The sequence below is a fragment of the Ursus arctos genome, unplaced genomic scaffold, assembly GCF_023065955.2.
Source record: "Ursus arctos isolate Adak ecotype North America unplaced genomic scaffold, UrsArc2.0 scaffold_7, whole genome shotgun sequence".
Taxonomy (NCBI): domain Eukaryota; kingdom Metazoa; phylum Chordata; class Mammalia; order Carnivora; family Ursidae; genus Ursus; species Ursus arctos.
The window spans coordinates 2497342-2521134 of NW_026623089.1; the positions used below are offsets into that span (position 1 = coordinate 2497342).

The 23793-nt window shown below is 44.3% G+C and overlaps 1 protein-coding gene across 2 annotated transcripts in view; it reads right to left on the reverse strand.

Annotated features, from left to right (window-relative positions):
• The window catches only part of GLRX3 (glutaredoxin 3), a 32267-nt gene extending 17256 nt beyond the window's left edge, over positions 1-15011 (reverse strand). Inside the window, exons 1-2 of one of the 2 annotated variants that reach the window (XM_026494417.4) lie at positions 14861-15011; positions 8418-8526 (exon numbers count right to left, since the gene is read on the reverse strand). In XM_026494417.4, the coding sequence (XP_026350202.1) occupies positions 8418-8526; positions 14861-14949 (198 nt within the window). In that variant the 5' untranslated portion in view covers positions 14950-15011. The remainder of the gene's footprint in view (positions 1-8417; positions 8527-14860) is intronic. The other variant, XM_026494418.4, reaches the window with a different exon arrangement.
• Between the last annotated feature and the right edge of the window lie 8782 nt (positions 15012-23793).

Genomic DNA, 23793 nt, shown 5'->3' on the forward strand with positions numbered 1-23793 from the left:
TACAGTGCTTATTTTCTGCCCACAGCAATTCTTGCTGTTTGCTCTATTGACTAATTTCAAGAGGCAGTACATCATGACTGACAGTTGTAGCCTTCTGCAAATTATGAAGCAAAAAGGAGTATTTCTTCAATAAACTATTGATGTCTGATAAATTTTACCGTTAACTCCTGCAAGGCTGCTGGACACTAAGCAGATATCTTGCTAGGTTATTTGCTTCTGGGTCTATTCATACATTTAAATGCATTTTAAATAAGATGACTGCATTCTGCTTGATAATTTCCTTGAGGCCCTTCAACGAGATATGATGTGCTATCTGACATACGAATTTTAAACATATTTAATAACTCAATTTCTAAATAATTAGAACATAATTCCTGTAAGCTATTTATGTAGGACTTTGTAAACCGTACACTTTGAGGAAAACCAAGACATAATATTATATCCTTCCCTCATAGGACTGTCGATTTAATATAAACTTTTTAAAACCAATAAAAATCTGTATTCACATTATACCTGTAGGAAATAAAATTTATTGATAAATTATATTGTTAAAAGATTTAAAAAATATATAGCTTGTATTTTTCCAGGAATGAAAGATTTCCACTGGGCTTGAAACACTATTTTTATCTAGCGCTTTCCCCGATCCAGTATATATCTATCCAAATGAACCCTGACGGTAAGTGGGAGGCAGAGTCATTTGTCTTTGGTTTGTATCTTCCATCTCATATATTTCTCGGGTGCTCTTTTCCTACTTTATTTTTTTTTCTTTAAAACACCCTTTTTAATTACTTTTATTTTTCAAAATGTACTAAGGTGAAAATTACACACATTTTAAATCAGCATCAACTGTCCAATAAACCTGAAAAAATGAACAAAGACAAAGCATTTGGAAACAGCTATTTAGAAAACACTTTCTAAAAGTTTTTAAAACTTTTGTGCTGTTTTTGTTTTTCATACAATTACACACTCAAACCAGAGAGGAACAGAAAAGGCAATGATTGCGGCAGTTCATTATTTTCTCTCTTTCAAATAATCTCTCGAGTGCCCACCACACCTTGGCATTAGGTTAGGCTCAGTTACAATCCCTATCTTTAGGGCTACTAGACTCTAACAGGAAAATAAAACACATTTTTAAAAGAGGCAATACTAAGCAAAAACAAAACAAAACAAAAAAACCCACAAGAAAATAGTTTTAAACCAAACCAAACCACACCAGAAAGCATCTGGACTCAAAAACAGTCCTCTGTGTGGCTAAAAGTTGACCTCTTCTCATGTTCTTGCTGGTTTCAAACGGTCTCCCTTAAGGACAACTCTTCCAGGAACCAAACAATCCTCTTGAAATTCCTAAAGCCAAGAAGATCACCACATGCTCCTCGCACAAAGCATCTCCCAGGAAGATGATATCTTAATAAGACAAAGAAAGTGGTGGCAGACAAATCCTCCCAAGCACGGGCCAGGAGTGCCATTGAAGGCAAATCCATTCCCCAGAACATCAAGGGTATCTGAGGTCCTAAAACCTTTGCACACTGAAATTCTCTGGGAACATTTTTATTGGATGTAAAACAACATGACAGTTCTATCAATAAAAACAGAAAATATTGAAAACTGATCTGCATTCAGAAAAGACCAAAGATGATCAGTAAGAGCGACCTTTCATGGAAAGCCTAATCTGTGCCACCAACCATGACAGGCCCTTTGCAGACAATGCCCTAAACTACTTAAAACCTGGAAAGGTGGGTAGTACATAATCAACTCAACCTTACAGGTGGCTAGGTACAGACGTAACTTGTCCAAAGACACACAGTTAACAAGTAGTAGAGCTGAGAAGCAAACCCAAGTTTAACTATATAACTCATGCTTTTTTTCACTGTATTGTGGTATACTTTTTCTACTGTATCAATCAAAAAGAAAGATTAAATCTCAAAGATAGGATTTATACATGACTTTAGCATCCACCAAACATGAAGATTTCCAGAATGGAATCTCAGACAGAATGCCTTCAGTAGGAACCACGTGCTTGCTGAACCAGGACTCTCAAAGTCGGACCCTTCCTCTTAAGTGTGCTGTATGTCTGTGGAGTGGAGTGAGAAGAGGCAGGGAGATGTTATCACAGCAAGGTAAATCCAGAGGCAGGGAGTTCCCTCTCTCCAGGGTCATCAAAGACCACTATGACAGTAATGGCTAACGGCTATGATTAACAGGCCAGACACTGTTCTAAGCGCATTTTGTCTACTGACTCATTTAATCTGCACAATAATGGGTGCTGTTATTACACCTAACTTTCAGGAGAAACTGGAACTTAACGAGGCTAGGTAAGTCCGCCAAGATTACAATACTGTTGAGTGGTGGAGCAGGGCAGCGTGGCTCCAGAGCCAAGCTACGCTCTACACCGCCATAATGCCATCTCAGCAATCCAATGCTACCTTTCCTCATTCTGCTGACCCTTCAGTACCATCAGTGTAACCACACCCACCTTCTCAAGATACCCCCTTCTCGCCAAGCTGTCCCTTGGCTTCCCATTGTTTCTTTTTCCCAAACTCAGACAGTCTCTCTGGTCTCTTCCTTTACATCTGGCCAATCTCTACAGGGCTGGCACATCCCAGCACTTGGTTCTGAGTGCACTTCTCTATTTATGCTCATTCTCCGAATGGTCTCATCCAACCCTATCGCTCTAAGTAACACCAATACGGCAACAACACCCCAGCTATATCAAGGCCAGACCTTCCCCCCATCGCCTCCGAGCTACACACTCAGCATCTGCACTCAGATCTCTACTAGTTATCTCCCACTAAACCTGCTCCTCCCCAGGACCTCATGATCCTTTAAACCATCCAGATGATCAAATTAAAAAGGAAACAATTCTGATTAATCCATTTCCCTCACCCAACATCCACTCCATCAACAGGTCCTCCAGGTTCCCCCTCCAAAATATAAGCCAAATCAGACCATGGCATCATTTCAATACTCCCTCTCCACTAGAGTCCACAGCGTCTCTTACCTGGCCCGAGAAAGAGCCTCCTAATGAGTGTACTTGCTTCTAGTCTGCATCCTTCCTTCCCCCACTTCAAACCACTTCCCACAGGACAGCTGGAGGAATCAACTTAAAAACAGGAATCCAACTGTGTGTCACCTCCACTGCACTCAAAATAATAACCAACTCTTCCAGTGTCCGCAAGGTCATCTGGCTGTTGCCTCCCTCACCAACCTCTTGCCATAGCCTTTCCTCCTTCACTAACTCCACTGGCCTTCTGCCGGCCCTCCAACAGTGTTCGCTTGCTGATCCACAGCCTAAAAGTTCACCCCCGACTCTCCCAATGACGACTCCTTTTCACTTTCCAGCTTTCCCTGACCAGATATAGCTCTCCAGCCCCACCCGAATAGAGTATCCACCCCTCCCCAAGTCCTCCTCTTCCATGCCTATTTCTTTCTCTTCAGAACTTACTACTATTTGAAATTACCTTGATAAAATGTGACTTGATGACCCTACTGTTCTGTATCCCCAGTGACTAGAATAATGGCGGCATATAGTAAGTGTTAGATAGTAAATTCTGACACAATACTGAACAAATGTTGGTCACTACAATGGGAATGACCACTGGCCAGGGTGGCCCTGACCCCTGAAGCTGAAAACGATTAAACCTGACATTCAGAGACATTTTGTTAAACTTCGTAAAGAGGCTTCTTTCTAACTCTGTGACATGTGATCTAAAAGGAAAATTTTTCAAAATCAAATTATGTGTCCAAATAGATATTTAAATTAATGTTTTTGGTAGCTTTTTAAAAGAGCTTTGCCAAACTTAGCCCAGGAATAGCTAATAAATTTTGTTAATTATTAGTATTTTTTATTACCAGGACAGTATAAATAAAAAGTAGGATATTTTTAAGATTTAGCAATTCTACTTGAATTATCTGAGAGGCATTTTTAGAGTTCCCCAAAAATGGAATCCTACATATGTTCTCCAAAATGCCATTGTTGTTGTTGCTGTTGTTGTTGTTGTTATGTCAGTATTCTCTGGCGATGAAAAATAGGAATTCAGCGAACTGGTACCTAGCTACACAGTACCCTTCTGGAGACTGGCCAGCACAGTCTGTTTACACAAGCTAATTGTACATTTAGAATTAAACATTTCTATAACCATATAGAAATTATCTATATCGATTATACAGACCTTTAGAAATTAAATACTATGAACTGTATTTTAAGATGCTTGCACATTCAAGAATAAATCAAACTAAAACAATTCCTATTTTTTGAGAATCAAAAAATGCAAATTAAGTATATAATTCCTTCTATACCTTTGCCTTCATACCTGAAGTTACAATTGTTAAAATCCAAGTACAGCAGGCACTATACAAACAAGAACACTACTAAATGAAACACAGTAGCACAAACCTCACCAACCAAGTGGCCGTAAATCTGACTTTGAGAATTTATGCACTAAAATGCATTATAAAGTAAAATGAGTACCACAGCCTAACTGGATCAGAATACCAAGCTGGAAGAGGGGTGGGGGAGGCCGACATAGGAGGTGGGAGCCACCTACACAAAGAAAAGCAATAAAAAAATTTTTTTAAAGGTAAGGTAAAGGGCCCTATTTCAAGTATCCCACCATCTAGTCAAGAAGCCAATCAAGGAGCACCTGAGTAGGTCAGTTGGTTGGGTGTCCCACTCTTGATTTTGGCTCAGATCATGATCTCAGGGTCGTGAGATCAAGCCCCACGTTGGGCACCGTGCTGGGCATGGAGTCTGCTTGGGATTCTCTCTCTCCCTCCCCCTCTGCCCCTCCCCCCAAGTGCTCTCCCTCTTTAAAAAAAAAAAAAGCCAATCAAAACAGGAAATTAAATGACAGAACAGACAGAAACACAAGATATTCTCTAACTAACAGGTGAACCAATAGCACAGACTAAGTTTGGAGATGAAAGAAAAAAAGCCACAGGAGTACACAGGAGACTTCATATAAAATGGGTTTGAATTGAATCATCATGCTGCGCAACTTAACGACATACAATTTTCATTTGAAGAAAAAATAATTAATAAAAAACAAATTGAATAAAATTTCAGTAATTAAGTCATAATAAAATTAAATGTAAAGTTAAAAATAAATGGCCACTCCTATACAAAGATGAATTTGATCAGGACCTCAAACAGAACTAGTGGTACCCAACTTCCCATCACAAGGACCCTGTGCTTCTCTTCCTCCTTCCTACCTCAGCACAACTGAAAGATTCTATCTCCCAAACAAGTGATTAAATGATGTGTGTTTTCCCATTTTAGTTAAAGATAAAGTGTGGGGCACCTGGGTGGCACAGCGGTTAAGCGTCTGCCTTCGGCTCAGGGCGTGATCCCAGCGTTATGGGATCAAGCCCCACATCAGGCTCCTCCGCTATGAGCCTGCTTCTTCCTCTCCCACTCCCCCTGCTTGTGTTCCCTCTCTCGCTGGCTGTCTCTATCTCTGTCAAATAAATAAATAAAATCTTAAAAAAAAAAAAAAAGATAAAGTGCTAACAAACTGACTATGTAATTTGAAAAGCAAGGGCATGTAATGTTTTAATTAGTCATTTAATTTTATTCTGAACAAATGTTAAGTTTTCAATAAGACTTTTAGCAATAACGATAACTCATGTATCTCCTCTAAGCCCTTAGACCGGGGCAAACCTCCCCATGGGGCCCAGAGGCTCAGGCAGGTCTAGAGGGAGTGGCCAGCGCAAGAGAGTGCCACACGGCAAGGCACAGGCACAGACGTGCTGCGATGGAGCATGCAAGCACTCTGTCACTACACCATCAGTACAGGCAACGAGCGTGTTCCTTCAGATGCAATAAACCTAAGAGTCCTGCCTTTCAGCAACCTGTTCCAACGAGCAGGAACTACTCAGGCCAAAATGTATGCTAACTTTTCTCAGTATTGCTTTTCCATCATCTACAAAATAAGAAATTGTTTATGGTCACAAAACTTTACACTCAAACTCTTAAAAACATCATGTTTATGGTCACTACATAATGATTTTATAAATTTAAGTTATGGAATCAATTGATCTCCATAATTCACAAGTCAGAAATGCCAGACAGGGGCACCTGGGTGGCTCAGTCGGTTAGGCGTCTACCTTTGGCTCAGGTCGTGATCTCAGGGTCCTGGGATCAAGTACCATGCCATGCTCCCTACTCAGTGGGGAGTCTGCTTCTCCCTCTCCCTCTGCACCCCCTGCCCCAGCTCTTGCTCGGTGTGTGTCTCTCTCTCTCAAATAAATAATATCTTTAAAAAGAAAAAAACTAAGAAATCAAATTAAAAGACAAAGAGGTGGCAGAACATCACTTCCCTACACTAGATGGTTCAAAAAGCTCTCATTAACAAAAGAAAGCTCTCTTTAAATGAAATGCATCCTCTCTTACTAGGGCATGCCAACAGATCTCTCAAATATTTTACTGATTTGCCCACCATTAAATTACCTACCTTACAAACTCCATGCAAATTATCTTTGCCATTTAAAAGAAACACTATTGCGGCACCTGGGTGACTCAGCCACTTAAGCGTCTGACTCTTGGTTTCAGCTCAGGTCATGATCTCAGGGTCGTGAGATCAAGCCCCACATCAGTCTCCATGCTCAGTGCACAGTCTGCTTGAGATTTTGAGATTCTTTCTCCTTCCCTCTCTCTCCCCCTTACAATGTTCCTCCATTCGCATGCTCTCTCTCTAAAATAAATAAAATCTTTAAAAAAAAAAAAAAAAAGAAAAAGAAAAGAAAAACTACTCCACCAAGTGAATTTCCAGAAAGTAACGCCTCCTGGGAGAACTACCCACCTCGTGCTGTCAGCCTTCCCACGAACAGCAGGTGCACTCAGGTTCAGGTATCCCCGACAGATAAGGACTTCCCAACCCCTGGCTTGCGCAGACACTTAAGCACTTGAACAACTTAAAATCTCACTGCCAAGTGTGCTACCAATGTGAGAAGTAATTCTATAGTCACTTTAAATAAATCATTCAGATGGCAGCTAAGAACAATGTGTTACCTAAACCAGTAACATTATACACATAAAAGCAGACATGCAACAATTACCATCATCTTGATTAATCTTATGATTGAAATGTTTAATCATTCATTTCACTGGTAATCATTATCTTTTATCACTGACGAAACATGCAGTTTTAATGTCTCCTTCTATTATTTATATTGGACATTTTAGGGTTACACTCTAAGGTTACATTACACATTTCATTAGAATTTTAAATAAGTCCTTAAATTTTAAAAAGCTAACTATTACATCTATATTTGCTCTATCTTCATAAAAAAAACACTGAAAGGATTCATGCAAAATTAATATAAGCAGTCCCTTCTTTACAGGGTGGGATACCAGGGCTGGCAGGGAAGGTGTGGGGAGCATTCTCACTGTACACCTTTTACACTGTTCTGATTTTGAGACATCTAACTGCAGTACCTATTCAAAGCACACTTACCTGTATAGAAATTGCCTGAAAATTACATCACCTATTACACAGATCAATTAGCCTGTCAGAATTCTGTTTTCAGTTTGCATAAAAAGTGCACAATACAGAAGATATCACTTTTAGCGCCATATATGGGTAGATTTGCCAACATGTGCTGTGAACTCACTAATTCTGGTTTTAAAAAATAAGGATTTGGTACTTTGTATTTCTTTAAATCCTAAGGATTCAAGCTTTTGAATACAGGGTGTGCCTCCCTTCCCAAAAATTCATTTCTAAGAATCTTGACTCTTATTTGGGCTTTGGTGCCTCGACCAAGACTAAGTCTTCAATGACAGCATTAAATGTATTAAACCAAGTGAGCTAATCTACAGCTTCAACTATCACCTTCCTAGCACATGCCCACAAAAAAGACAAACTAGGAATACAGAGTGGGCAAAGCTGGGTAGAAACAAGGCAGGGCAGGGAGAAGCTGGATTCCTTTCTCCTCTGTTTCCTAAACAGGTCAGAAAAGCTTTCAGTTTCTCCTGTAGGTCTGCATTCTACCCGGTCCCAGACAGCTACTTCTTCCTGTTCCCCTGGTTCCTAGCAGCCTCCCCACCCCCTTCCTTCACTCGCTTTCCACACCACACCTTGCTCTTCAATGAAGCAAGCTTTGTTAATATTTTTACTATATTCAAACCACGATGATCCACAGTGAATGATCTAGTTGCTTCTGCTAGCAAACATCCCCACTGTCCATCCAGCAATTTACTGGTTCTGTCCTCCCACCGCACACGTGTTAGGAAAAGCGTGGTGACTGTCACAGTACTTGGTACTTGAGAAATGCAAAACAATTTTAAGATTTTTAAGAATAATCTACTGCAAAAATAACAAACACTAACAACAATTATAAACGTGTAATTCCACACCCCTCCTCCCTTATGTTAATAAAATGCAGTCTGTCTCATAAAAGAAGTGACACCAAAAATATAATACCTTCACAAACGAAACTTGAGGCTGTTCTTTGGCTAATTCTGCCATCACGTCGTTCATCTGAGCACACTGTGGAGCCCATGGCGCCCAAAAATGGACCACAAGGAGGGACCTGAAAATCAACAAAATGCAATGTTTTAAAGTTACAGTATCTTTAGAAATAAGGAAATACTGACATAGATTAAAGTCTATTACCAAAACAACCTTTATAAGAACTGCCTGAATTGTTTTTCTACTGCTAGAATTCCATCGTATTAAACACAGACTGAAATGTCAGGCTTGCAAGGTCTTGATAATCTTTTGGATGAATTTTCACATTAATGATATTTCTTGAGTGAAGACTTAGCTCATATGAAGTGGTTCTAAATATTCATCCATCTCAACTAATAGTCATATAAATCAATTATGTTTTCAGACCTTTAGGAAAGGTGGAACCTAGATTTCTGCAGCCAAGACACAACGTCTGCGACAAACGGCTGCGGACACATAGTTCCTACGCAGTATTTCCTTGTTAAGCACAGTACTGTGATGCCGGGGTCTAACTATGACCACAGGAACAGGAATAAAATGTTGAAAATGGAAGGCACGCAGGCAGAAAACAAGGGAAAAAATGGAACTGATTTTCACAAAGACAGGCTTTTTTTATATTCTACCACAAAGATTTTCTAAAAATTGATGGTATGAACAGACAGAACAGCGGATTAATAAATTACTAAGTTCTTAGGCATCTTAGTGTGTACTTATCAACTATTTTCACATAAAATGGTCTTGGCTAAGATATCTTTTAAGTCTATCCTCATATTGAACTGAAAAACCCTTCTATAGGATTCTAAGTACAAATTATAACCATCCCGAACCAAAAAAAAAATCTGAAAAATAAGGAAGAAAACACATTGAAAAATATGTTACACAGAGAAAGTAACTAAGAACAACTAACCTGTGGGCAAGGAAAGGAGTGGCAAACTGTAAAACCAGGGAAACAGTACAGCTGAGAGAACCATGAGCCTCCCACCCAGTGCCGGCAAGCAGAAGCAAAGGGAGGTACTGGGGGACTTCGGAGGTAGGAGGGGCAGGATTTGGGGGCGCCTGGGTGGCGCAGTGTTAGGCGTCTGCCTTCGGCTCAGGGCGTGATCCCAGCGTTCTGGGATCGAACCCCACATCAGGCTCCTCCCCTGGGAGCCTGCTTCTTCCTCTCCCACTCCCCCTGCTGTGTTCCCTCTCTCGCCGGCTGTCTATGTCAAATTAATAAATAAAATCTTTTTTTAAAAAGTTAATTAATTAATTAATTTTTTTAAAAAAGGAGGGGCAGGATTTGGTGACCTTGGTAGCACAGTAGAGCTGACTCCAAGTTTTCTGGCTCAGTGACTGATGACTAGTGATGGCATGAGCCACACATCATGTATAGAAGCTGCTAACCTGAGGGGAAAGGAAGTCTGTGGGGGCAGCGGGGGGATGCCTGTTAGTGATGGTCTGGAGCTCAGGAAAGAAGTGTGTGTTTCATCTACAGATAGATTTGGGAATCAAGAAATACAACTGGCACCATGGTCTTCTACGCTAGAGGATAAAAGACAGAGGTCAGAGCCTCTGGGCTCATCGACAGTTAAGTTAGGACAGATGGAGGAAAAGGAACTCAGGCAGTAGACCAGAAAATGGAGCCTAAAAGGCACAGCAAGGTTAAAGGGCCTTCCAGAAGTCAAGAGAAGGATGTCAAGAAAGAAGTGACAACCATCCAATGCAGCTGGACGGGCCCCAACAACACTGCAGGGCAGAAGAAGCACAAGTCAGACTGCAGCATGTGGGGATTGAACCTAAGATGAGGCTGTAAGGTGCTAGAAATCTACACTTGAAGAGATCTGGCTGTAGACAAGAGAGTCCCTAGGCAGAGGGAAAGGATCAGGGATTTGCTTTTTTTTTTAATACAAGAAAATCTCCATGTTTGTTTCATAGGGGGTAGTGCAAGTGGAGAGGGAAAAGATGAAGACAAAAGAGAGGCTGAGGATGCAAGGTCTTCAGGGGCAGCAGGAGAGGGGAAATCTAAGAGCAGAGAATTCACCATGAGGGAGGGACAGACTCCTCTGGCTCAGGAGTGAAGGAATCAAGAATGGGTAAAGCTACAAATAAATGTCAGATGTTGGGGGAGGGAAGAATAGAAGGAGAGTGGGGGAGAGGCTCCTGGAAGTCCAGTTTTCCCAGGCAGGAAGCAAGGTCATTTACTGAAACAAAGGAAAATGGAGGCCTGCAGTCACAGACAGCAGTGAGGAAGAAGGGAGAGCTGCCCAGGAGCACAGAAGAGGAAAGCAGGAAAGACCCACCTAAGGCTAGAAAAAACACATTGTTGGGTCCCTAATCAATGGGTTCTCACTGGTGTCCAGCAGAACTCAGAAGCTTCAGTGTGTGGGTAGGTGGGCCTCAGGGTCTATGGCAGATCTCAGGGTCTATGCTGTGTCCCTCTCCTCCTGGGCACACAGCCTGACAACGCTGCTCAGTCATCCCTGCAGCTGTCTGGGGCCCTGGAGCTGAGCTCTGGCCAGTAAGCCTCTGCAGAGGATGCTGGGGAGGCCCCAAGGCCTATGGGTCCCACAAAAGGACCTGCACAAGAATGTTCACAGCAGGGGCACCTGGTTAGTTCAATCGGCTCAGGTCATGATCCTGGAGTCCCAGGATCGAGTCCCGCATCAGGCTCTCTGCTCAGAGGGCAGTCTGCTTCTCCCTCTCACCCTCCCCCTGCTCATGCTCTCTCTCTCTCTCTCTCAAATAAATAAATAAATAAATAAGAATGTTCACAGCAGCCTTGGACACAACGGCCAAAAACCGGAAATAACCCAAATGTCCACAAATTGGAGAAACTGTTGTAGATTTATACAACAGAATACTACCCAGCAATAAAAAGGAACCAACTACAGATGCACACAACAACCTGAATCTTGAAAACATGATGAGAAAAACAACCCAGACTTATAAGACCATGAGCTATGTAACTCCATTTACATAAAGTACCAAGAACAGGCAAAACTAACTATAGTGACAGAGAGTGGGTTGGTGGCGGGGATTACAGGAAAGGAGCTAAAGAACATTCTGGGGCTCTATATTGTTTTGAATGGTGGTTACTTGTGTATGTACAACTGTCAAAATTCATCACACCTAGCTATTAAGATCTGTGCATTTTATTATGGTATGTAAGTAATGCCTCATTTTTTTAAAAAGCTGGGATACCACTTCTAACTAAATTGAAAAAAGATTTTTTTAAATAATATTCCATGATAAAAAAAAAAAGATGGAAGGAGCCAAGCATTTCCATATTCTACTGGTAAAAATTAAACTGGAACCTTTCAGAAATTTCTTACATACCATCAAGTATCTATCCTAAAGAAGTAATTAAAGACACAGAGATTTATGTATATGAATACTTTCCCATTATCTTACATAGCAAATAACAGGAAAAATCAATTCTTCAACAACACTATAGCTTTTTTTAATGGTCCTATAATAAAATATTTTCAAGCCATTAAAAATCATATTTCAAAGAATTTTAATGACATGGAAAAATGCTCACAATATGAATACATTTTTTAAAATTTAAATGTTACCGAATTTTATAACAGTATGAACTGACCTATAAAAAAAAAACACCTGAAACTAATATACTATTGTGTATCAATTATACTCTAATAGTTAAAAAAAAAAAAAAAGGAAAAAAGGTATACCCATACAACTTAAATTGCATTACTACCAACATGGTTTTGAAGAGTAATTTAAATCTTAATTTAAATGTGCAATCTTAACTTCTATACTGTAAAACAGCAGTAACTGGGGGCGCCTGGGTGGCTCAGTCAGTTAAGTGTCTGTCTTTGGCTCAGGTCATGATCCCAGAGTCCTGGATGGAGCACCACATTGGGCTCCCAGCCCAGAGGGAAGCCTGCTTCTCCCTCTCCCTCAGCCTGCTGCTCCCCCTGCTTGTGCTCTCAAGCACTCTGTCAAATAAATAATATATTTTTAAAATATTTTTTAAAAATAAAAAATACAATAGAAATAACTAATACCCTGAGATATTGGGAAGATCAAACAAAAATATAAAAATATTTGAAAACATAAAAGCATGACATTAATATTAATAGTGATTTCACATTATCCACAATAACCTTCTACTTGGATGCTCAACTTTCTAATTAAGTATGCACCACCTAGTAACATAAGGATATAAACCTAAAACAAATATAAATGCTGCCACCCTCTCTTAGTTTACATGTAAGAATACTCTCTGCATGAAGTAAACCAACGTGCATGGTGCACCGTTTGAAGGAAAACGTTAAGGACCAGGGTCAAATCCCAACTAACATGATTTTAGGCAATGTAATGAACATCGGTTGTATGTCAGCAAAATAATTAGTGCTCAACAAATAGCTGTTTCTCTATTATTACTAGGTGTTCTGCTCCTGCAGTTACTTATCTGCAGATAACAGCAGCTACCATTTATTAAATACTATCATATACTAGACTCTTAAGTATTTTACAAATGGGTAAAACCTCGATTCCTCTGTAAATGGGTATTAATATCCCCAATGTATAGACCAGCTGAGGTTTCAGTGATATACAAACACTTGAGATGATTTAAGCAAAGCAAATTTTTGTAAGATTTTACCCATTTATTTGAGAGAGAGAAAGAGAGAGAGAGAGAGAGAGAAGGAGAGCACGAGCACAAGTGGGGGAGGCAGAGGGAGAAGCAGACTCCCTGTTGAGCAGGGAGCCTGACATGGGGCTTGATCCCAGGACCCCGGTACCATGACCTGAGCAGAAATGCAGACATTTAACCGACTGAGCCACCCAGAGCCCCGAAAAAATTTCAATTCACATAAAATCCTAAAACTGAGAAGTGATATTTAGGAAGTAGATTTTTAAATGATTATGGTAACAAGTACTGTTCACTACTTTTAAATGCTTCCATTTTCACAAAAATCGGCAGAGATTTATTCCTTCCAACATGCCATCCATCATTTCCAGGTGCCTGTTTCAACTAATCACTATGGAAAAGGTATGCTGTTTTCTGGATCACTTCGAGTACAAACCACTGGCAAGAATACATCCAAATCATATGAACTGTGTTATCTCAAGGATTTTTATGATAAGAAATCAAACATAAAAACCAAAATGTGCAACACATGAGGCAAAACAGTCTTTCAGGTGAGAGTAAGTTCAAATATTTAGAAGGGCAGGTGCACACAAGCCTTTGAAGAGTCCACCTCCGGCGCCGTCCCTACTTGGGCTGCCTGTACGGAAGGTCTGGATGAATCACAACCCACCCTCCATCAATGCGTTAGTCATTTCCCTTTTTTTCCCCCTAAACAATTGCCCAAGTAAACCTGAAATGTCAAACGGGCTGTTCTGGTTAACACCTTTAATTCTGTCACCTCCATAAAGCATACCAACCAAAAGTAAGGAGGTACTTGTCGCCCTGCTCCGTTTCCAACACAGACAACTAACTTTCCGTCCCACTTGCTCTCCCAGAGTACTACCTGCCTCCACTTCAAATTCGGTGGGCAAAATGCCACTGACTGTAGTCCACAAGCATGCCCTGCCTGTGAACGCCACGCAGGCACTCAGTTCCGCACTGAAAATACTAAGGGGCAGCGTTCCTGCACGCGAGGCCAGGTCGCAGGGCACCCGCATCACCTCATTTACCCCCACCACCCAACCCGGACGGAGCCACGACTCTAATCCTCTTCACCTCTGGGGAAACTGAGGCCCGGTTCTGAAACTTGCCCAGGGGTTCCGAGGCTAGTTAGAGGCAGGGTTGGGGGCTGCCTCGCAGGTAATCGAACCCTGGAGCTCCCAGCTGGTCCTCGGAGGGCTCCCGGCCCGGCAGCCTCCTGGTCTCCGTGCCTGCCCCCGGTCTCCTTTCCAAGGCGGCCCGAGGGCTAGAAGCACGTGTGCCAAACCAGAGCGGACCCCCGCCGAGCCAGCTCCCGACACGGGAGATCCTCGCGCGCGGCGGCAGGTAAGCTGCACAGTATGAGCACCGCCGGACTCCCCGGGCGCCACGAACGCTCGGCGCCAACCGGGCACAGTCGCCCCAGCAGCTAGGCCTTCCTGAACCTCCGGCTGCTGACAAAGCGGGCCGGGGCCGGGCCTGGGTCGCCGGCGGGCGGGGTCTGCGCGCCCCCACCCCCGGCCCCGGGGCTGAGTCACCGCGTCGCCGGAGGCCCGGGGGGCCGCCAGGCCGGGCGGCGGGGCGGGGCCGGGCCGGGGGGGCCGAGCTCGCCCCCCCCCCCCGCTGCTCTTCCGGAGCCGGGGGGCCGGGCTCGGGAGCCGGGGACCCCGCCAGTCCGCCGCCCCACCAGGCCCCGCTGGCCAGGCGCGAAGGAGGCCGGCCACCCGCTGCCGCCGCCGCCGCCCGAGAGGCCGCCCCCCGCGCGAGTCCCCTCAGCCCTGCCTCCCGCCGCCCCGCTCACCTGGCTCTGAGGCGCAGCAGCTCCTCAAACTGCTGGGCTGAGCCGACCTCCACCACAGCCGCTGCCGCCTCGGCCGCCCCCGCCGCCATGCTGCCGCTGCCAGACAGGAGCAATCGAGCGCGGGCGGCCGGAGGGGGCGGGGCCTCCGGGCGGCTGCGCGCGGAAGCCCCGCCCCGGCCCCCGCCCCGAGCCTGCGCCAGCCAAGAGCTCGGAATCGGGGCGGGGCTTCCGGGGGAGGGCCCGCGCGCTGCGCCCGCGCGCTGGGCCCGCGTACTCCTGGCTATGGCCCTGGGCTCCGCACCTTCCCGGGGCTCTGCACCCTCTCCGCAGCTCCTACAGCAGCTGGGAGAAGGGTGTACGCCCGTGGGGCTGAGTGTAGGTGAAGTCACGAGGTCTGGACGTTCAACAAGATGACATTTTAACCTAAAATGAAATTCAGTAAACGGTGGGATGTTACTGAAAATAGGAAGTCATTATTTAAAGTGCAGTAAGAGCCACGAGGAACTGTTTTGTATCCTAACCGTGGTGACATATGCAAACCTAAATATAAAATTGCACTGAACAAAATACACACACACGGAGAAATGAATTCAAGTAACACTGGGGAATCCGAAGAAGAGGGGCGGAGGGCGTGAATGTAAACATCCTGGTTGTGGTTTTGCACTATGGCTTTGCGAGATGTCATCTTTGGGGAAGAATGTACACAGGATCTCTCTGTATTATTCCTTACAACTGCACGTGGCATGAAATTATTTTAAAATGTAAAAAAAAGTTTTTTTTCAATAAATAAAACCTAGAGATTACTATGCAAAAATGCAATAGAAGGTGGGGGGAACCGCACGTCGCATAACGGGATGTATATATTCCGATGGCCATTTTATTTTTTTTTTTAAGATTTTATTTATTTATTTGACAGAGATAGAGACAGCCAGCGAGAGAGGGAACACAAGCAGGGGGAGTGGGAGAGGAAGAAGCAGGCTCATAGCGGAAGAGCCCGATGTGGGGCTAGATCCCATAACGCCGGGATCACACCCTGAGCCAAAGGCAGACGCTTACGACTGAGTCACCCAGGAGCCCCCCTATGGCCATTTTGAACGGAATTACAGGTAAATAAAATAGCATAACTATACATAGCTGAATGTAGCATAGAAATAAAGTCTTCAGAAGGATATGCCCCAGTGTTAGGAGAGCTTGCCTCCAGAAAAGAGGAGAGTCAAAGGGAGGACCTTCCCTTTTTATGTCTGTACTTCTTAGTATCATTTGCATTTTTCCAAAGAACATGGACTGGCTTTGTAATTTAAAAAATAATGAAATTGTAATGCACTAGGGAAATGTGCTATAGTGATTCTTTTTCAAAAAGCAGCAGTAATGAGTCCCTCTAATGTGGCTGTTTTAAAAACCCTGATTTTTCCTTTAAGTGAAATTTGCTGAGAGCAGCACACACCAGCTACAGGGCACCTCTCTACTTTCAAAAAAGAATGTTAGGGAAACTAACAGATTACATTTCCACTTCTGCCTCCTGCTCTCTCTGCAGCTCTCATTATTGACATTAACAGGCCTAATGGTTAGAAGCTGACCTCTGAGCTTTAAAATGCTCTGACTTTGGCAACAAGAACCACTTCACTGGGCCCTGCGCCCAAGCAGTATTTGGCTATTGCATCTGAGTTACAGGTCTGTACACATATATGTGTGCATGCGGTGTTTTCAGCCTTCCAAAGCCTTCAACACATGTCTGTGTTTATCACTCAACGCTTCATCCAGCTGCTGATGTAAAAACATCACTTCCTACCTACATGTAATAGCTAAGGAAACTCCCAGGCCGACGGCAGGGAAGGGGCAGCATCAAGACTCGCCCTAGGCTTTCTGTTACCACCTCAAGCCCATCTGGTGCCCCACCACTGCACCCCATCCCAACCAGGTGCTGTTAATAACCTGTCCTCTCTAAGCATGTTATGCCCAAAGGGATAAAAACTCCTCATTATCATATTAAACTGGTTTGGCCTGTTACAGAGTACTCTGGACTTGGCTTTCCCATAGGCCCCGTTAGTGCTGAAAAGCTCAAAGACACAGGAAAGCAAGCTTTGGGGGCTGCTTTTGGCCAATGTCCCCAATGTGTGTTCATCCCGGGCACTGACCTTCTGCTGACCCCATATGAAAGCATTATGTAGCCATGTCCTATTCCCTGGGGGCGTCCCCTTTGGGAACCCAGTGACATTTTATTTTATTTTTTTTAAGATTTTATTTATTTGACAGAGGGAGAGAGACAGCGGGACAGGGAACACAAGCAGGGGGAGTGGGAGAGGGTGAAGCAGGCTTCCTGCTGAGCAGGGAGCCCAGTGCGGGGCTGGATCCCAGGATTCCAGGATCATGACCTGAGCCGAAGGCAGGCGCTTCACGGACTGAGCCACCCAGGCGCCCCACCCAGTGACATTTTGCCTGAAGTGTCCCCTGGGCAGGGACCTCTCCTGGGCTTCCAGAACCTGCTCAGTCAGGAACCAGGAACAGCTCTCCCAGAATAGCAGGGCAGCCCTGAAACGGACGTTAGGTTTCCCCAAGGGTTCTTGTGTGACACCTCAGGGACCTGGAACATGGGGACCGGGAAGCTTGGGTTCTGGGCCGTGAAGATTGAAATCCTGGCCTGGGAGAGACAAAGCTCCCCGACAGAGCTGCAGGGGGCCTTCCTGGCAGCAAAGCAGCTCCACCGATGTCAGTGAATTGACCCCATTTTAAAGAAGGGTGTGTGAGAGAAAGAGATGGAGGTGTGATTGTTTTTCCAGGTAATCACAGCTAACATTTACTTCTCCTAAATGGGCAAAGAAATATTTTAGCCATGCATGTTTAATGATGCATCATTCCTTCCAAGGGCCGAGTGTCACTCCCTGGCCAGGCACAGGGCTGAGAGCTAGGCAAACACCAACGAGCCACGAAGGACAGGAGTACCTGGACACTACAGAGGAGGAGAGGGAATGAAACCCCCACCTGGTGGGGGGTTTGTAAACCTCACCCCAAGGAGCTGAGAGACACAAGAGTACTGAGAGGTAGAGAACGAGCCGGCATTTTTAATGGGCAAAGCACAGCAAATTGTTGTTATTCAAGTAAAATGGCCAATGTTTCCTTTCTTTTAAGAGACACTCTAAAATTCCAATTACTCCACCCCCAAAGACCAGTTGAGAATAACCCCAACTGGAGGGAATTAATTTCCTTAGGAATCTCCCTGTTACAAGATTAATGGAGCCCCCCTGCAGAGAAACAGTAAAACTGTAAGTACAGAAGATTTGCACCTGAAGGATACATATTTTAATTTCTGTTCTCAAGCTGGGATAACATCTTCTCCAGCTACTATAAAAAGCATAAATGAGCACCCTCACGTCTGCTGAGAACCTGCGAACATGGAGCTCCCCAGGAGGAGTCTGCACCTGGCTGGGGACATCCCGGAGCCCCACCCCCCCCCTTTGCAGGCTCACACTCTGTCCACACGCAGTGGTGGCCGGGGTTCCTAAGCAGGGGCACAGTGACCACTGCTGGGTGCAGGGCTGGAAGGGCCTGGACAACGCACCTTTCGGAGAACGCTGACAGGTGGTGGGACTGGAGGTGACCAAAATCCAGACCAGAATCCCCAGGCCAGATTCTGTGAAATCCACCCTAATTCCCATGCCCCCACCCTGCCACTCACCCTGGCATCGCCCTCTCGAGCTCCCTATTCTGGATGCAGAACAGGAAGAACCAAAATGTGGAGGGTCTACGTCTTGCCCTGCAGAGCCCTCTGAGGAACTTCTCACCCCACGTCCATCGCTTTGGTGGCCCCTTCAAGAATGGGCCTTGGAAACCGTGCCTCGCAAGCCATGTTGAAATATGCTGCAGTTGGGAAGCTCCAACAGTCAGGGACTGTCCCGATGGAGAAGTGGGAACAGGCTGTGAGGCTCTGTCTGTCAACCCTTAGGAGCCCTGCCTTGGATCTCAGCACCAGTCGGCCAATTTTCTGTGTTCCTTTCCTTACCAGAAACTGCTTTTATTGGAAGAACTCTATGTATATGCTGGCTATAAAGGTTGTTTATGCTGTCATAGCTAGATTTTTATTGGTTGTATTTTTGCTGCACTTGCTTGAAAAATAATTATTTTCAAAGAAAAGAAGAATTATATATCCAGTAAACTAAATAAGACTCATGTTTATTAGGGACCTCTGACAGCTCCTCAAACGTGAAAAAAGATTTCGAAGCAGTGAATGGACAATTTATGTGCAAGTTTATTTGTAAAACAGATTTCAAGACATACTTCATCTTGGCTGTGCCAATAAAAATACATTCCATTTCTTTTCAGAAGTGTGTGTTATCTGATGGTTCCACAGCAATCTGGTTTCTCCTAAGATACAACTATGTGGATAAGCATGTACCCACTAACCTAATCTAGAATTGGGGTGAATGTCTTGGGCTTGCTACGCACGAAAAAAAAAAAGTGGGCATATCTCATAAGGTGCTCTCTAGAAGGAATATATTTCTAAGAAATGCAATTCACATATCTTAATCCAATTACCGCGATCTCCAAAAACACTTTAGTCAGATAATTTTTTAACTCATGTTTAATTATTTACAGTCAGGAAAAAAATTCATCCTGAGAGCGGACTGCCCATTTTCCATCCCCAGCATAAATTTGATCTCTCTTCCGCGGAGGACCGGACAGGGTGGCGGGATCAGCTGCAGAGCCAGTCTGCAGGCTGTAGGTGGCAACAGCTGCTTCCTCAGGCTGGGCAAGGAGCGTCCTTTGTTGGGTGGTTTCTTTAAGCAGCCTAGAGACGCCACAATTCAGAATTTACACAAACTGATTCTGTGTCTGTAGACACTCTGCTGACCCGCCAAACACGGCTTTTCCCTGACCTGCCAACTTTGAGCACCTCCCCCCTCCCTTCCTCAGTTCCACCGGTTCTGTACTTGACATTCTGTAACAGTTACTAAGTCTGTATTGTACCGGGAAGGCATGCCAGTAGAGAGCTGCGGGGAAAGGGTGTGTGGTGGTGGGGATGCCATTGTCACTTGCACACGCACCTGCGTGTTTGTTTGCAGGTGTGATGACCGCAGGTGCAGGGTCCAGGACACTTGATCGTGAGTGTTCCTGATTACTGCGTATGTCTACATGCAGCTGCCTGTTCTACATGGAAACAGTATTGTGTGTGCACCCATGTGTGTCTGTGTATGTATTCTCTCCCTCCGTTTGGTGTTAATTCTCTGATCCTAGTTATAATTCTTGCTTCAATTTTGAGAAACTAAGGACACAGATGAACTTGATTTGGTGTCACAAACGAGATCGCTTGTCAATCAGAAGTCATTCTTAAGAGAGCCAAGAAGTTTGAGCCAGGCAAGCTCCTTCAGTCTCCGTGGCTCCAACAGCTGACATCTCAACAGGCACCCTTCCGGACACTGGCTCCTCACCTGTGTGATCCCCTGTGAACACACGGGCCTCTGTCCCGCCGACCTTGGCATTCTCTCACAGTCTGCTCTGGCACAGAGATGTTAGCACACGGAGGGACCGTCTGGAGTGTCCAACGGGCACTGTGAGTGGAGCTGGCCCTTCCTACCTGTGGAAGGAATTCAGGGTACAGAGGTCTGGGAAACACGGGGAGCACACAAACATGTTCCTTCAAGACACGGGGAACACACACACACGTTCCTTCAAGACACAGCCCTGTGACACGCAACTCACAGTCAATTATTGGTTCTCAACGGCAGATGCCATCCCAACACGGGAAGCTGACAGTTTGACTTTAGTTAAATCAATGACCACAATAGTCTTGCCCTTGCCTAAATTCCTCGAAAGTTGGCCACACACGCTTCCTGAACTTTCTATTCTGTGAAAGAGGACAATGACATTTTCCCCCAGGTGCAAGACAAAGGGACACCAGGATTCTGTTTTTAGTCATCCAAATGTGTATTCCTGGACCTTTTCCAGAGTTGCGGTGTGAATGTTGGCCCGGCACAGCGGCCCCCTGCTGGAGTCCAGGGGGCCGGTCGGGGCAAAAATGTATGACTTTGAAGGCACCTGTATCAGCCAACCCGACGCTTCTGCACCTGCTGTCGGCAGCTGCTGTCAGGAAGTTCGGGGGTGGCTGCAGGGGGTGGCGAAAGAATGACGTAACTCTGGGTGCTGGGAACGAATCTGGATTTGCTTCAAATCCAGAAAGGATTCCTGGTTCGGATGGTCTCCAAACTGGCTTGCCCATGTCAGATTTTGATGGCTGGGACGGTTTTCCTGTGAAATCACTGCTAACCTTAAGTTCCTTCCTCCAGAAGCAAACAAGCAAAAAAGAAGGAAAAAAGCAAACCACTGGTATTTACACGATGCATGGGCCCTGTTGCCCTGTAGTATGTACATAAGATAAATGGGTCAGTATTTATGTCTCGTGATGAAGTAGCTAAGTTTACCCTCCATGGAAGTCTCCTTCCGTCAGAGGAAAGCAAAACTTGGTGGTAACTCCATCATTCGCCTACCTTATGTTATATCTATTACTCATTCATTCATATGGACTACACTTCATTTCATATTTATTTAATTTGTTATTTATTTATTACTTATTTAATATTTAATTTATTATTTAATCAGAAGAAATCTCTCACTTAAAAGTTTCAATGCCAACACCCCCTGTAGACTTTCCAACCAAGACATACATTCTTTTCTCAGTTCAATTGTATCGAACTACAAAATGAATAACAGGAGATAGAGGGGAAAGTCTCCTCCTATGATAAGAGGAAGAGGTGTGGGACCCTGGAAAGAGTAGCCCTTGATACCCCAGGTCTGAGTGAGACGGTGGTGCTAAGTAAACCACACCTGGCCGGTTCTGCAGACCCTAAGGACAGCACTACCAGGTACCGAGCCTGGCAGAGGTCCGGCCGCAGCCGCCCTAGGGGCTGAGATGGAAGAGGACAGAGCTATCTGGCATCCTAGGCCCCTCCATGAGGGGAGCCCTGCCAACCCCACCTGCTCTCCTGCTCCGTTTTATTCCTATTGTCCCCGACTCTCCGGCCTTCTCTCGGGACTGGTGCAGACCAGGAAGGATGCTTTCTGCCATTTAGATGAAATCCCAATTTTCTAGTTTTCCATGCCATTTTTTTGTTCCTGAATCACAATGAGCAGTGACTGGACCCCTTTTCAGGATGCACAGTGGGGTTTCTCTTCACCCAGTTTTCTCTCCCCTTGAATCATCATTCCTACACGGGACCGAGTTATTATTGGCCATAACTGTATTTACCCTACAGAAATATGTCCTTTTATGATGGGATATGAATATGAAATGACAATGTTCTAGACTACCTGGTCACTAACACAGCAGGATGAAGCCGAATTCCAAAAGAATCCCAAGGCCTAATCATGTCCTTAAAGAGAATGTTCTAAGGGATGGCTGTACAAACCTTTAACACTATTTCGCTATCTCTTCGGAGGGGGTCTGTCTCTTATTTACCAAAAGATGCAGCATAGAGCTTCCATGCCTTTGCTTTTGTGTTGTAATTTCAAGTTGTATATAGTCAGGAAATATTGCATTCACTGGCAATCAATTTATTTTGATTGATAAAAAGGGGTTAATAAAAACCCCCTTAGAAATAACAAGAAGGGGACAGTAATCCATCTCTCGTGGTGGCTTCTTTCGCGCGCATAAAGAGAGCAAGCTTCTGTACTTCTCCCCGATAAGTCTTCTCCTTTATTTTCTATACCTAGTGAGTCATTTATAACCCTTATTACTTCAACCCACACACAGTCATATTTCCACATGCAGGGGTTCTCCTCGCTATGTCGTGAGAGCCGAGAGGCCAAAACACCCTATAATTTATATGAAAATACATGCCAAAAATGGATTATCAAACATAACCAATGTGACTTCGTACACTTGCAAATAAAAGAAATTTAGGATGAAATATAAAACATCATGCTCAAATTTCAATCTATTGTTGAGGCAAAGTGTAGTGCGAAAAGTATGCCGGTGTCTGGCACTTGACAAACATTAGCAAGTGATTAGGAGCAGAGATAAGATGAGATACAATTAATATTTCCATTCAAACAGAAAGCTATTATTGATTTTAGAAGGCACAGTTCTGGGTTATTAATATTTTTATTTATTTACAGCACCTGTGAAGAAAATGCAAAACGACAGACCATGAAATGCTTGCCTTCTAAACGTAGCAAGTGTTTACACTTACATTATGGGATGGATGGGGGCACATGCATTATATAGCATCACACATGTCTCTAATTTGCACTGGTCATAAAGCCTTTCAATATTAAATAATTACCTATTGTTGCTCATCCCTGAACAGCACATTTACAATGCCAGGAAATAATTTAGGGAACTGGCTTAGATCACAAAGGTCTCCACGTAGAGACATAATTTTGAAAGTTGAAATATGGTGGGTTATTTATTTATTTTTTGCCTCAGTGAAGTATTCCTGGATCATTTTAAAGACTGCATTTAGAGAAATCTCACACTAAGTCGTGCCATAAAAGAAAACAGAGCCCGAGCTAAAATGGCGTGACCCCAGGAAAACAAACACGTGCTGATCTGGAGAGAGGTGCGTCGCTCAGATCTGAATCCTCTAGGAATAAAACAGCCTGTCCACAGTGAGAGGTCCTCAGACGTTGCCTGCTCACTGTAGAGCTGAAGACCAAGGCTAACAACGGGGCCAAGAGATAAGAAAGCTTGTCATTCGCCTTAACATCCTAGCAACAATCACTGTCGTTAGCTGATAGCAGCCCCGAAGAGGCAAGAGGCCAGGGCACCTCTCTTGAAGGCCTCCCTGGCCACTGCACTCCCTCATTCACTGGCTCTGCTCTGCAGCCCCACCCCAGGCCCTGCCCGAGCTGGGTGCTGGGGACACAGAGATAAACACCTTCCTAAAGCTTCCAGTAGACGGAGTCTCAGCAGCTGAGTTCTCGGACGGCAGAGCTACACCTAC